At 42.5% G+C, this 12607-nt stretch overlaps 1 protein-coding gene across 2 annotated transcripts in view; it reads left to right on the top strand.

Annotated features, from left to right (window-relative positions):
* FAF2 (Fas associated factor family member 2) overlaps nt 1-9344 on the top strand; it is a 69168-nt gene extending 59824 nt beyond the window's left edge. For both annotated transcript variants that reach the window (XM_012178259.3, XM_004008699.5), the window contains 2 exons: nt 355-498; nt 6162-9344. In XM_012178259.3, coding sequence (XP_012033649.1) covers nt 355-498; nt 6162-6344 — 327 coding nt within the window. In that variant the 3' untranslated portion in view covers nt 6345-9344. The remainder of the gene's footprint in view (nt 1-354; nt 499-6161) is intronic.
* Nucleotides 9345-12607: the final 3263 nt, after the last annotated feature.

A 12607-nucleotide genomic window follows, 5' to 3' on the forward strand; every position in this document is an offset into this window, starting at 1 on the left:
TTCAATATGCTAATTCACAGCAGTAGTGTTTAAACATTCAGGTACCAGGGTTAGCTCATCTGACATTTAATTCATGATCTTGTTTCATCATTGCATATTGCTGCTTGATTATAGCCAGTGTCTTTCAGTCCTTCCCTTTTTTCTACCAGTTGCATACCCTAACAGTCAATCAATAATACATGTGATGCAGTGGTGTGTTATCAAGTAAATATAATTTAAAGTGAGGTGTTTCTGACTCTTGCCAAGAAGTTTTTTTCCTGATACTCTCCAGTAAACCTATGATATGATTGTATTTCTTGTTTCCTTGTTCCCTAGTTGGAACCATAGTCTCACCTTTGCTTTGTGTCTCTACAGAATTTACAAGAGGAGAAGGAAAGGAAGTTGGAGTGTCTGCCCCCGGAGCCTTCCCCTGATGACCCTGAAAGTGTCAAAATCATTTTCAAATTACCCAATGATTCTCGAGTAGAGAGACGATTCCACTTTTCACAGTCTCTAACAGTAAGGACTGCCTCAGTTGTGTGAAGTGTTAATGTCTGGGCTATAGATCTGAAAGCTTTTAAGGACTCTCAAAATGTTCTTGGTTTATCTGCTGCTCTAATGAACAGAGGAGGAAGGGGGTGGAACAGAGAGTGAAGAGGGCACTGAATTATTGTAGGTTCCTTCAGGTCTAGCTGCCAACACAGAGCAGTTATTAAGATTTCATTATGTCATGTTTGAGCTCTGCCAAGAAGAAAAGATACCTTACCAAGAAGTTCCACAGAAGACTCAGGTGTTGGAGGTGGGAGGCTCTCTTTGGCGGCTCGGCTTTCACTGGCTTCAGAATCCCATCAGCACCCCTTGCTGTGTAGAAAAGGCTCTATCCCCGTGGCCCTAGAAGGACTGGAATTACACAGCTGGGTATAAGTGCATGGGCAGTTTTCATGCAGTTGTCACTCTTTCTTTCTTCTCAGGTTACCTCGTAAGCCCCACGTAGTAGGGCTACATTGTATAGCCGGTGTCCATAGGTAGATAGTATTTGTCATTCCATAGGGATGTAGTTAAAAGCACAGACAGAGTCTTACAGAATGAGGAGCAAATTCTCATTGTTCTGTTGTTAATAAACGTCTCTCCTTGGTCAGTTTACTTAATCTCTACGCCTCAGTTTCTTCATCTGTAAAATGAGTATAATGGTCTCTCTGCAATAGGATAATTAGGATTAAGTTCGTATGTAAAGTACTCAACATTGTGCCTGGCTCATAGTAAACATTCAAGTGCTATTTTTGATATTTGTTATCAGAAGGAATTATATTTAGTGTTGGTATGTTGCCTTTATGTTTATATTGTGTTGGCATGTTGCCTTTCCAAATTTACAACTATACTAGATTCTGCCATTTCCCTGATCACTTGAAATAATCAGGAGAAAACTGCATAATTAGACTTCCATGGAGGCTCAGTGGTAAAGAATCCACCAGCTAATGCAGGAGACTTGGGTTCAATCTCTAGGTCAGAAAGATCCCTTGGAGCAGGAAATGGCAACACTCCCCAGTATTCTTCTTGCGGAATCCCATGGACAGAGGAACCTGACAGGCTACAGTCCATGGGGTCAAAAAAGAGTCAGACATGATTTAGTGACTAAACAACAACAAACCACATAATAGAAATGTGGCTGCTCTGTGGTTAGGTGAGGCTGGGTGGCACATTGATTACTTCTTCCTGTTTAACTGGAGAACATTGAGCAAGTTACAGAATCTCTTAGAGGGCCTCAGATATATCGCAGATGTAAAATGGAAATATAACTTGCCCTCTGATAACATTAAACTGAAGGTATTTTAGGCCCTGTGCTGGGTACCCTGTGAGTTATGCAGGTGAGTAAAGTGTGGTTCTGAAATTCACAGAGCTTACTGACTACTAAGAATGTTAAGATTATTCAAAGAGCTAATTCACAATAAAACATTTTGAGGCATCCTGGTGAAATAAATAGCTTCTCCATTTTATCTATCTCTCATTTATACACTGATTTATATGGAGGAAAGTACTCTTCATCCCTAACTTTGGATATCTTATTTGGGAATAACATGAATGAGCCTCACACAGGACCTACTCTGTTGTAGATGGTTACTATATGTTCATTCCCTTCCCTTGATGTGTCTCCTAACTGCTGTTTTGTGTGTAGGTTTTAGCTTGCAGCCATCTTGACTAACCGTTTCCCTATAGTATGCCCAAGCTCTTCTGGAGTTTTTACTCCCCAAACTCTGATTACATATATGAAAAGCCCAAACAAAATTTCCTCTCCTCAGAATTTTAGAGTAAAATCTATTAGAATTGGGGAATAGAATAGACTTTTAGTCAAAGGGTAACCAACCCGTTTGTTTTGTTAATAAATATTTAATCCTTGTAAGCCTTTAAAAAGATTTGCACTAAAAGTTATTTTAAAAAATAAAAACTAAGATGGAGAAATGAGGACAGGGCTCAGAGATAGGAAAGAAGTGTGATGAGAGGTATAGTGGCACTGTTGGCTTTTCATTTAACATTCGTAGTGTTACAGCAAGTAGCTGAAGAATAAGTTGCAGTTTTTAGTGCCCTTACAGACTGTGATCTTCCTGTGAGGTCTAGTGAGTACCAGTGAATGTTACATGAAATGCATACTCTAGTGAGTATGAGTGAATGTTACATGAAATGCACTGTTTGCGCATGGTGCTCAACTCTTGACAGTGATTAAATGCTAGGATTGAAAAAAGGGTAAAATGTACGAAAATCTCCAGCTTCTGTGAGTGGGCAGAAAAGTGGCACCTGACTCTCTCCTAAATAAATGCGTATAAGAGAGAATCCAAATTAAACTCAGCCCAGAACTCATTTTTCTATCCATTACGAACCAAAAGGGACCTCTAGAGTGATTTTATGTGTTTCTTGATGGTATTAGGGCATTGCCAGTGATAAAGAATGCCAGTGTTGTATTAGTGTTGAGTATTATCAAGCAGTGATTGAAAAAGGAGCAAGATATTTTGCCCTTTTGTAAAACCCTTACTGGGTTCATACCAAGAATACTTGGTGCAAGTCTAACTGATGCATCTCAAGAAAAGAAAAGGAGAATGAATGTTAATGGAAATGGCAAAGACAAAAGGGAACTGAAAATTATTAAGGTTGATGGACCAAAATATGAGAAGTTTGTAAAATCATGAATGGATTAGGTAAGAGGAAAATGAACTTTAAATGGATTTGTAGCTATAGCCCCTTAAAAATTCTAAAGAGGTAAGTTTAAGTTAAGACAAACACAGGGAGGACTGCTTCACCAAAAGGGAATACACGTACATGAGAGGTGGAATAAAAAGGAAATAGAAATAGATTCCCTCAAAAAAGTAAGGGTAACTTGAATAGTGTGTTCCTGATCTTTGTGAGGGACCTGGATGCAGTGTCCTTCATAGCACATCCCTTAGAGTCTTGTTAGAAGTGGAATATGTGGGACTTCCTGGTCTTCCAGTGCATGGGACATATGTTCAATACCTGGTCTCAGACGATCCCACACACCAAGGAGCAACTAAGCCTGCGCACCACAACTGCTGAGCCCACACGCACTGCAATGAAAAGTTCCTATGTGCTACAGCGAAGATCCTGCATGCCACCCCTAAGACTTGACACTGCCAAATAAATACTTGTTTAAAAAAACAAAAAAAGGGGACTTACCTGGTGGTCCAGTGGTTAAGATTTCATGCTCCCAACACAGGAGTCCTCGTTCCATCCCTGGTCCGGGAACTAGATGCTGCAACTGAAAGTTTGCATGTCTCAACTAAGAGTTCACGTTCCACAGCTAAGGATTCCACGTGCCACGACTAAGACCCAGCGCAGCCAAATAAATGGTTTTTAAAAAGAAATGGAATATGCTATGAAGAGGACCATAGATCAGCCAGGGTGTGTATTCCTAATGGGTGGAGTTAAGAGAGAGGGGAAAATAAGAATTTACCTGTATCTTGTTAGAGCCAAACTAGAGTTAAGAGGGCTTTCTCAGAGGAGAGGTCCACATGGAGGGTGCTGGTCCCGATCTCGATCAAGTTAAGGAGGTATCCACTTATGGGGACCAGTGAAGAGAAGTCAGAGCCCAGGTGGCCTGGGAATGGAGTAGATATTAAAGCCAGAACCAGGTAAGGAGGGTGTACATTTGGAAAGAGGAATCAACTCTTAGCATTCAGCATATATAGAGGGAGAGAAAGATACAGATGTGTATATGTGTGTACACGTTGCCTAGCTTTCTCCACAGAGTGCCTAGGAACATCAGCACCCCAGTAGCAGTGAACATACTTTTGGTACCTGGATCATGGTTTTTATTTATTTTCTTATTTTTTTCTTTGTTTGGCTACATCATGCAGCATGTAAGGTCTTAGTTCCCTGAGCAGGGATTGAACCTGTGCTCCTTGCAATGGAAACATGGAATCCTAACCACTGGTCCACCAAGAAATTCCGTAGATCATGGTTTTTAAATGCCATTGTCCATTAGGAGGAACCAGGGAATGTCCCTGGTGGTCTAGAGGTAAAGAATCCACCTGCCAATGCAGGGGATGTGAGTTCAATCCCTGGTCCAGGAAGATAGCACATGCTGCAGAGCAGCTAAGCCCGTGTGTTGTGCCATAACTACTGAGCCTGAGTACTGCAGCTGCCAAAGCCCATGGGCCTAGAGCCTGTGCTCCACAACAAGAGAAGCCTATGCACTCCAAGGAAGAGCAGCCTCCATTGCCACAACAGGAGGAAGCCTGCAAGCAGCAGTGAAGACCAGTGCAACCAAAAATTAAAAATGTTTCAAAAAGAATAATCAGGGCTCCTTGGAGAAATGGCTGATTGCAGGGCTGGGATGGAAAATACAAGATTCACCTGTAATACCTTGTGCCACAAAGCAAGGAATTATTCAGAGAACATGGGAGACATGTCAGAAATACACAGATGCCAGCTTCATTGGGCTTCTCAGACTCCATCAGAAACAGTTTGAACATTAAAACCTATTGAATGAAATAGGAAAGCATGGCTCTATGTAAATAAGTTGAAGAAAGTTTGAGGAGCAGAATGTTTCTGGAGTTTCAAAATACTTCCCCACAAAATATTCCTTAATTACAATGGAGAAAAGACTAAGAGGGAAGAGGCCTGGCAGGTCCCACCTTAATCAGGTGATCATAGTGGACATCATAGGTAATAGAGCAAATTGAAATTATACTCCACCTGAATAGGATGCATTGAATAGATCACATCATCATTTCTATAATACTCCTGCCAAAGATGCATAACTGGAATTAATCGTGAATAAACTTCAGATAAACAAATAGGCCAAATAACTGACCGGAAACCTTTAGTAGTGTCAGGGTTATGAAAGTTAAGGAAATCCTGAAAACCTGTTCCAGGCTAAAGGAACAGACTTAGGAGATGTGACAGCTACTAAATGCAACACACAATTCTAAACTGGATGCTTTTGCTCTAAAAGGCAACTGCCAGTACTTGAATGGGGCCTGAATGAAAATTTAATGTATATTTTTATAGTAATATATCAGTTAAGTTTCCTGATTTTGCAGATTTTGTATTATGAAGGTAATTGCTCTGTTTGTAAAATATACACAGGTATTCTGCGATGATGGGACATTCAGTTGGTAGCTCACTTTCAGTGGGTTCAAAGAAAAAATTCTATACCTATGCTTTCAACTTTTCTCTAACTCTTGACAATTCCTAAGTAAAAAATGTTTAGGGCTTCCCTGGTGGCTCAGTGGTAAAGAACCCACCTGCCAATTGAAGAGAGATGGGTTCAGTCCCTGGGTCAGAAAGACCCCTGGAGAAAGGAAATGGCAACCCACTCCAGTATTCTTGTCTGGGAAATACCATGCACAGAGGAGCCTGGCGAGTGACAGTCCATGGGGTTGCACCGGCTAGGACTTAACCAACTCAACAACAGCAGGGTTTGTTGTTTATATCAGACCAGTTTTCAGAGAAAAAGATATATCAATTCATAGCAGGACTGGGTAACAAATCTCTTAAAAAGAGCTTCCCTGCATGTTTGCTCTGTGAAATGGATGGATTTTGAAATGAAATTTCACTGTAATGCGGTAATTTTGTATCTCCAAGTCATCCTGGAGAAAGCTATATTTGATTTCATAGTTGGGGTGTGTGTGTGTGTGTTTTCTCACTGCCCTTTTTCTCTGTGACCTCTGCAGGTAATCCACGACTTCTTATTCTCCTTGAAAGAAAGCCCTGAAAAGTTTCAGATTGAAGCCAATTTTCCCCGAAGGGTGCTGCCCTGCCTCCCTTCAGAGGAGTGGCCCAACCCCCCAACGCTGCAGGAGGCCGGACTCAGCCACACAGAAGTTCTCTTTGTTCAGGACCTAACAGACGAATGACACTTTTTCTTCCTCTTCTCTCCCACCCCAATCCCCAAAAGAAATGGAAAAAAAAAAACACACAAAAATAAGAGAGATTGATATTATTATTATTATAATACAATATTTTTTTTAAAGACTGCTGCGTCCTAAGGAAGGATCAGAAACCATGCTGCCTGCAAGAGTCACCACCTGTGTGCGCACGCGAGGTTAGCAATGAACGTTCCCGCTGGCAAGCCCACCCTTCCCTACTCCCTCTTGCACCATACACCTTCCAATGAAAGGAGACTCTGCCTCCAACCCAGCCGTTGTCCCAACTGGGGAAGGGGACATTCCCACTAGATCTCATGCATTCTTGCTTTTATGGAAAATAAAAGTGAAAACCTTCATCAAACAGCTACTGCAGCATCTCCTGAGGACTCGCTTCTCCCACCTCCAGAGAAGAGGGGAGAGAAGGCACAGAGCGGAGAGATGTTCCTCAACTTCCTACAGTTCATGAATAATTTTAATTTTTTTTCTGTTGCTTTGTAATGACCAAAGGAATGAGGCTGACATAGATGTATTTGTTTTCCTTAACATTATTTGATAAGGAGCCAGTTTTTAAACCCATGAATCCTTGCCCTGGGCTCCTTAGCCCACAAGAGTGTAATAAAGGTGCCCTGGGCTGGTTTATGCTTATTTCTGCCATTGTCCCTCTCACGTTCCCAGAGAGGTGGTTCTTTTTGGTCCAACTCTTGCTGTCCTTTCTTGCCACCTATGCACCCCGCTTGGGGCAATGGGAGGAAGTCCAGGTTTGTACCCCTGCAAAGGTGGTGTATGTACCAATAGACCCGTATATATGGTATGAACTCCATGTAGATTTACCTATACATAAAACTGCAGCTTTTCCTTGGAATCTGGATCAGTGGTCATTATGGGGTCTGAACCAAAGGATGGCAGTTCATTCCTGTTCTGACATGTGCATGCTCTTTCTGCCCAGCCCTGAGCCTTCCTGAATTGCCAAGCTTGGTGCCTTTCCAAAGGACTAACAGGGCCTGTGATGCAGCCAACAGAACCATGTGAGAGGACCTTGCCTATCTCCTTAGGAATTGGCGGTAGTGGTGGTTTAAGGATTGAAAGAACCATAGGCTTGAAGGAAGTCAAGACAGAACTCAGCCTGTGTAAATTTTTGGAAGGCACAGTTAGTTCAGTTTTTGATGTAGCCGCCTGCTGTGGAGACAAGTTTTTATCCTCTCTATTGCTGTTGAAGTAGTAGGGGTTTTTAGCCTCTGGATGTCTTGTCTGTGGTTGAGTTTATGGTAATGGGTACATGGGTCAGGCCATGTATTAGCATGAGCTGACAAGTATTCCAAGGTGTTCTGTGGTAGACTGGTGTAGACCCAACACTGCAACCTACTGAAGTTACCACAGTTGCCTAGCATTTGGTGAGGCCAGGGGCTCATACCAAGGTCAGGCACAAGTTGCTGGATTTGCAGTCTCCAGAGGCTTATCTCCTGCTTAGCTAAACCTGAGGGCCATCCTTTTAGGTTGCACTGACATGGCTGCTATTTGCTGCTGCCCTCAGTGGTTGGGGTAAACACCACCAAGGGCAGGTGGGGAGCCCCGTAGGTGTCACCTGAGGACCTTGAGAATTTCGCAGTGGCCTTGGCACAAGTGTCAACAGCACAATCTCCAGGAAAATGTAACCCCGCTCCTGCTTCTGTCATCCTTCCACTTTGTTTCCTGCCATCCCATGACCAGATGAGTGGGAGATTGCTGGCTGTTGGCATAAAATGTTATCTGAAGTGAATTCCGGGATAAACCATGTTCTCCAGGCCACCTTATGTGAGAAGTTTGCTTCTTGCTGACAAGCACGCAAAGAGGAATTTTTTCAGTTAACTCAGAACCAACCTGCCTGCCTAGAATTTGCATTTCCCTGGCAGGACCTTTGCCAGGCTGGATGTACCAAGTCTGCTCAATAGTTCGATCTGCATCTCATTCTACAGTGTGCACCCTGTGCCTCTTGCCTTTTGCTAACCTGACCAGTGAAGGAGGTCCAGTGCCAGAGTATTGAAGTCTATTTGTGTCAGTACAACTCTCAGGATGGCCTGTCAATTTGCTTTGTTTTGCTTTTGTCATTTTTTTTTTTTTTTTTTTTTTTTTTTTACCGCTGCTTTACTCAGAGCAGTTCCTGTCTTCTTGCTGATCGAGACCTGCCACTCATCCCACTCCTTTGCTCCATGAAAGGTGCACATTTTGTCAATGCCGGTACAATCTGTATGTTATTCCCAAGGACCTCTGGGAACATGATGGGACCTTCAAGCAAGAAAACAGAGAAGCTGGTGATCCACAAGCATTTGCTCTTGTTTCCAAATCGCCTGATTATTTCAGCTGTTTTCAAATGCCAAGTCATCAGCTAAACAAAAACACTTGTTTCCAGTTTTGTTCTGCATTTCCAAGACTGAAGTAGTAGATTCAACTGAATTTCCGTAGGAAGTGACCAAGCAAAGATACCCAATTGGAGTCAGTTGAATTTCTGTAGCCTCAGTTTTTTCTTCAACACCTGCAGAATTTCCTGCAGCAAATACTTCTTTGTCCTTGCTTTCACTATAACGTTTGGATAAAAAATGGCCAATGGAGAATACTTCTTTAAAAAAGAAAGACTATAAACAAGCTAAAAAGAACCTAGAATCTTCAACTGAACAGTCATTATGAACACTGCAAATGGTGCCAAGGCCAAGGAAAAAGTTACGGAAAATGACTGTGGGAAGGAGTGATAACCCCCAGAACGCAGTCAGGGGAGTATTAATCTGGTGCTTGAACAAGGAGCTCCACTTTAGAACTGGTTTTGTTTTTTTTTTTTTAAGGACTTGCGAGAGACGCAGCAACAAGAAATCCATCCCCCAAGGATGCAGTGTCCAACTTGTACTGCACCTGAATAAGTTACATGACAATTTACTGAGGAAATCTAGTGTACTTTAAATTTTTTTCATAAAAGTTTACATTGTATTGTAGGTTAACATTAAATGTTTTATAACAAAATTTTCATACCAAGTTGTGGGTCTTTCTGTCTGGGGGAGATGTGGTTCTGTCTGAAGGCAAGGTTGGAAAACATCAGGGAAGGGAATATTGCCAAGAAGAGAGGGTCAAAAAGAAGCAGGGAGTCAAAACAGACCTATGATGTGTTCCTGTGAAAATGGCAGCTCAGGAGTGAATAGAAAGCTGGCGGATCTGTGTGCAGATTGTGGTCTGTCACTTGTCAGTCTTGTGAGCCTCTGTCTCGGGTCCCCTGAGCTTTAGTTTCACCCAAATGTAAATGAAGTTAATACCATCTGCCTCAGGATGGGCTTGCAGATAAAATCAAGTAAATGGAGGGGGGGAAAAACTATATATATAAAGCACCTGATGCAGGTGTCGTTTGTTCCCCTTTCTCTGAGGAAGTGTATTTTGAAGGTATATTTTCTGGTGTTAATAATGATTAGTTTATTAAGGAATGTCATTTCTCCTGCCTGTACAGACCTATGTTCTTGCAAATGAGTGGCTAGAGAAGAGTCACTTTGGATCTAACAGATTCTTGACTTTTAGAACTACCCTCCTAGTCTGTTTTTGCTCTTATTTTTATTTCTGAGGAGATTTAAGCCTCAGTTCTTTGCCTCTTTCCTACTACCTGTCCTGGGCAAAAAACTCATTTCTATAAGTTTTTGTCACCTGCAGAGTCTGCCCTGTTGCTTACCCAAAGATACATATATGTATTTTTTAACCCACATCTTAAGTGCAAACTAGAATGTCTTCTCAGTCTAGTAAGTCTGCAATAATAGTTAATTCACCTTAGGTCAGAATCCCCTAAAAATGAAAACTTTACAGTTGATTGTTCACAAGATTTGCTTGATTGCTAACATACAAAATTTGTTTCATCTATTAATAGTCAAGGAAGATGCAGACTCTGATGCCAGGTACATCTGGTCACAAATCCTGGCTGTGGCTGTGATTTTGGCCAGCTAACCTCAACTCCCTAGGCTTCAGTGTCATCTGTAAGATAGGTCCAGATGTAGCATTTCCACGAAGATTCAATAAATTGCTGCTGCAGAGTGCCTGGCACACAAGAAGTGTTGGGCGAAAGCTCCTGTTACTGTGTTCCAGTTTGTAGCTGGCCCACTGCTAGCAATTCATCCCCATGCAGATCAAGGAAGGAAAGAAACGGGAGTGGTTGAGATTTTGCTTATGGGCAGATAGTGCCTGACACTTTTTCTTGATGCACTTCCGTCACTGCTGCTGGGACTCCATGTGTGCTTTCACCTTGACAGAGCCACAAGTCCTGGGCCCCCCAGGTTCCTTCCTCTTGCCTCTTCTGCCACTCTGACGCGCTGTCCTCCAAGGCAAGCTCCTAGAGCACATGCCATGTGCTTGGACTACTATACCGTGTTGGTTGCTACTGGCCATTCTCCAGATGTTGGCAACTGATACTTTTTCCACCAGCAACGTGCGGTGACTCAACACCTACCTATGTGGATTCCCTAAAATTCCAGCTCCACTTGTGTGGAGCATAGTACTCAACTTCTGTGGCAGTGTAGTATTGCAGGAAGCAGCTTTGGAGTCAAATCTGGATTTGAAACTGCTTCCTGCTGGCAAGTTTCCTCATACATAAACCTCACAGCAGGATCCTTGCAAAGTCCCGGTGCCGTTTTGCGAACCATCCCAGCCCCTGGCAATGAAAACGCCGAGTCCTAACCACTGTACTGGCAGTACGGTCCCTCCAGATGCCATTTGAAGGAACTGGTATCTGTGAAGTGCTTGGACTGGGTACATGGACACAAAGTTGAGTGGTCGCTTTTCCCCTTCTATGCCAGCAGTCCTAGGCTTTGAGTATGGCCTTCACTCAGAACTGCCTCACCCTCAGGACTTAAGAACTGACCCTCCTCACTATGGCCGTTACCGTTCCAACTCCACTGTCCCTGCTCTGCCCTCAAAGCCTTTCTGTCCCCTTCTTGCTTCAGTGTCTCTATGGAATCATGTTGGCTTCACATCTCTCCACTACAAGCCAGTACTGACTGTCACAATTCCCAAAGGAAACTCAACTGTTTGATTTCCCTCTTGATCCTTCAGCTGCAGAATCCTAGCATGTATCACAGTTGAGTTGAGGAGCCCTAGGGGTTGGTGCCCTCTCCTTTGATCCAGCTCAGGGAAATTCACGCATTTGTACCCCCACTGGCACTCCATCACTGTGTCCCCTTTCTCAGATCCCAGCCCACGTGCATCCTACTCACTCTTAACGCCTACTGCAACAGCCTACTTCCTGAGAAAACGAGGTCTTGCCCAGAACTTCCTCATCTCCTTTGTTCACCTCGAAATGGTTCTGTGTTTTGTCACCTGCTTCCTGTTTCTCTTCTGTCCTGTGGGTGTACTTTCTCTCAAAAGAGATATAATTAACACAGATGTCCAGCTCATAAATCCCCAGCTTGATACAGTTTTAGCTAAGTGTACACTAAAACCAAGGTGCAGAATACCTCGCCCCCAGAAAGTTCCCTTGTGTGTCTTCCCAGTCAGTGGGCTCTCAGAGGTAACTATTCTGACTTTTTTCACCGTAGTTTTGCCTGTTCTTAAACTCTGTGTAAATGGATTCACTTTATGTTTGTGTGTATGGGCTTCCCAGGCGGTTCAGTGGCAAAGAACCCGCCTGACAATACAGGAGATGCAGGAGACATGGGTTTGATTCCCAGGTTGGGAAGATCCCCTGGAAGAGGAAATGGCAATCCACTCCAGTATTCCTTCTGGGAAAACCCCATGGACAGAGGAGTCTGGCGAGCTATAGTCCTTGGAGTTGCAAGAGTCGGACTCGACTGAGCATGCATGCATGTATGATTGTATAATTTTATAAGTTGTTTTCATGATGGGAATTTAAGGAAGTTCAAAGCAAAAAAAAAATTATAATTACCACACTGTCCAGAGATATCCATTGTTAATATTGTGATGTGTATCTTCCTAGACTTTGCATATAAAAGCATTTTTAATACAGAAATGGGGTAATATTATAAATATTGAGTTATCTCTTATTTCACACATTCTTCTATATCTTTTTTAATGGCTGTGCAGCATTTCCCTGAATAGATGTACCACATATTGATCAAAAGCCTCTTATGACATTTAGATTGTTAAACTTTTTCTTTGCTTTTCTAGATAATAAATTGATGAACATCCCTATAGCTAAGTATGCATGTCCATGTTTATTTTCTCAGGAAAAAAATTCTAGTAGTGAAATTACTGAGTCAAAAAGGAATGGAAATTTTTACTTTTTAAAATGTTTGTGT

Source organism: Ovis aries, chromosome 5, assembly GCF_016772045.2.
Source record: "Ovis aries strain OAR_USU_Benz2616 breed Rambouillet chromosome 5, ARS-UI_Ramb_v3.0, whole genome shotgun sequence".
NCBI classification, from domain to species: Eukaryota; Metazoa; Chordata; class Mammalia; order Artiodactyla; family Bovidae; genus Ovis; species Ovis aries.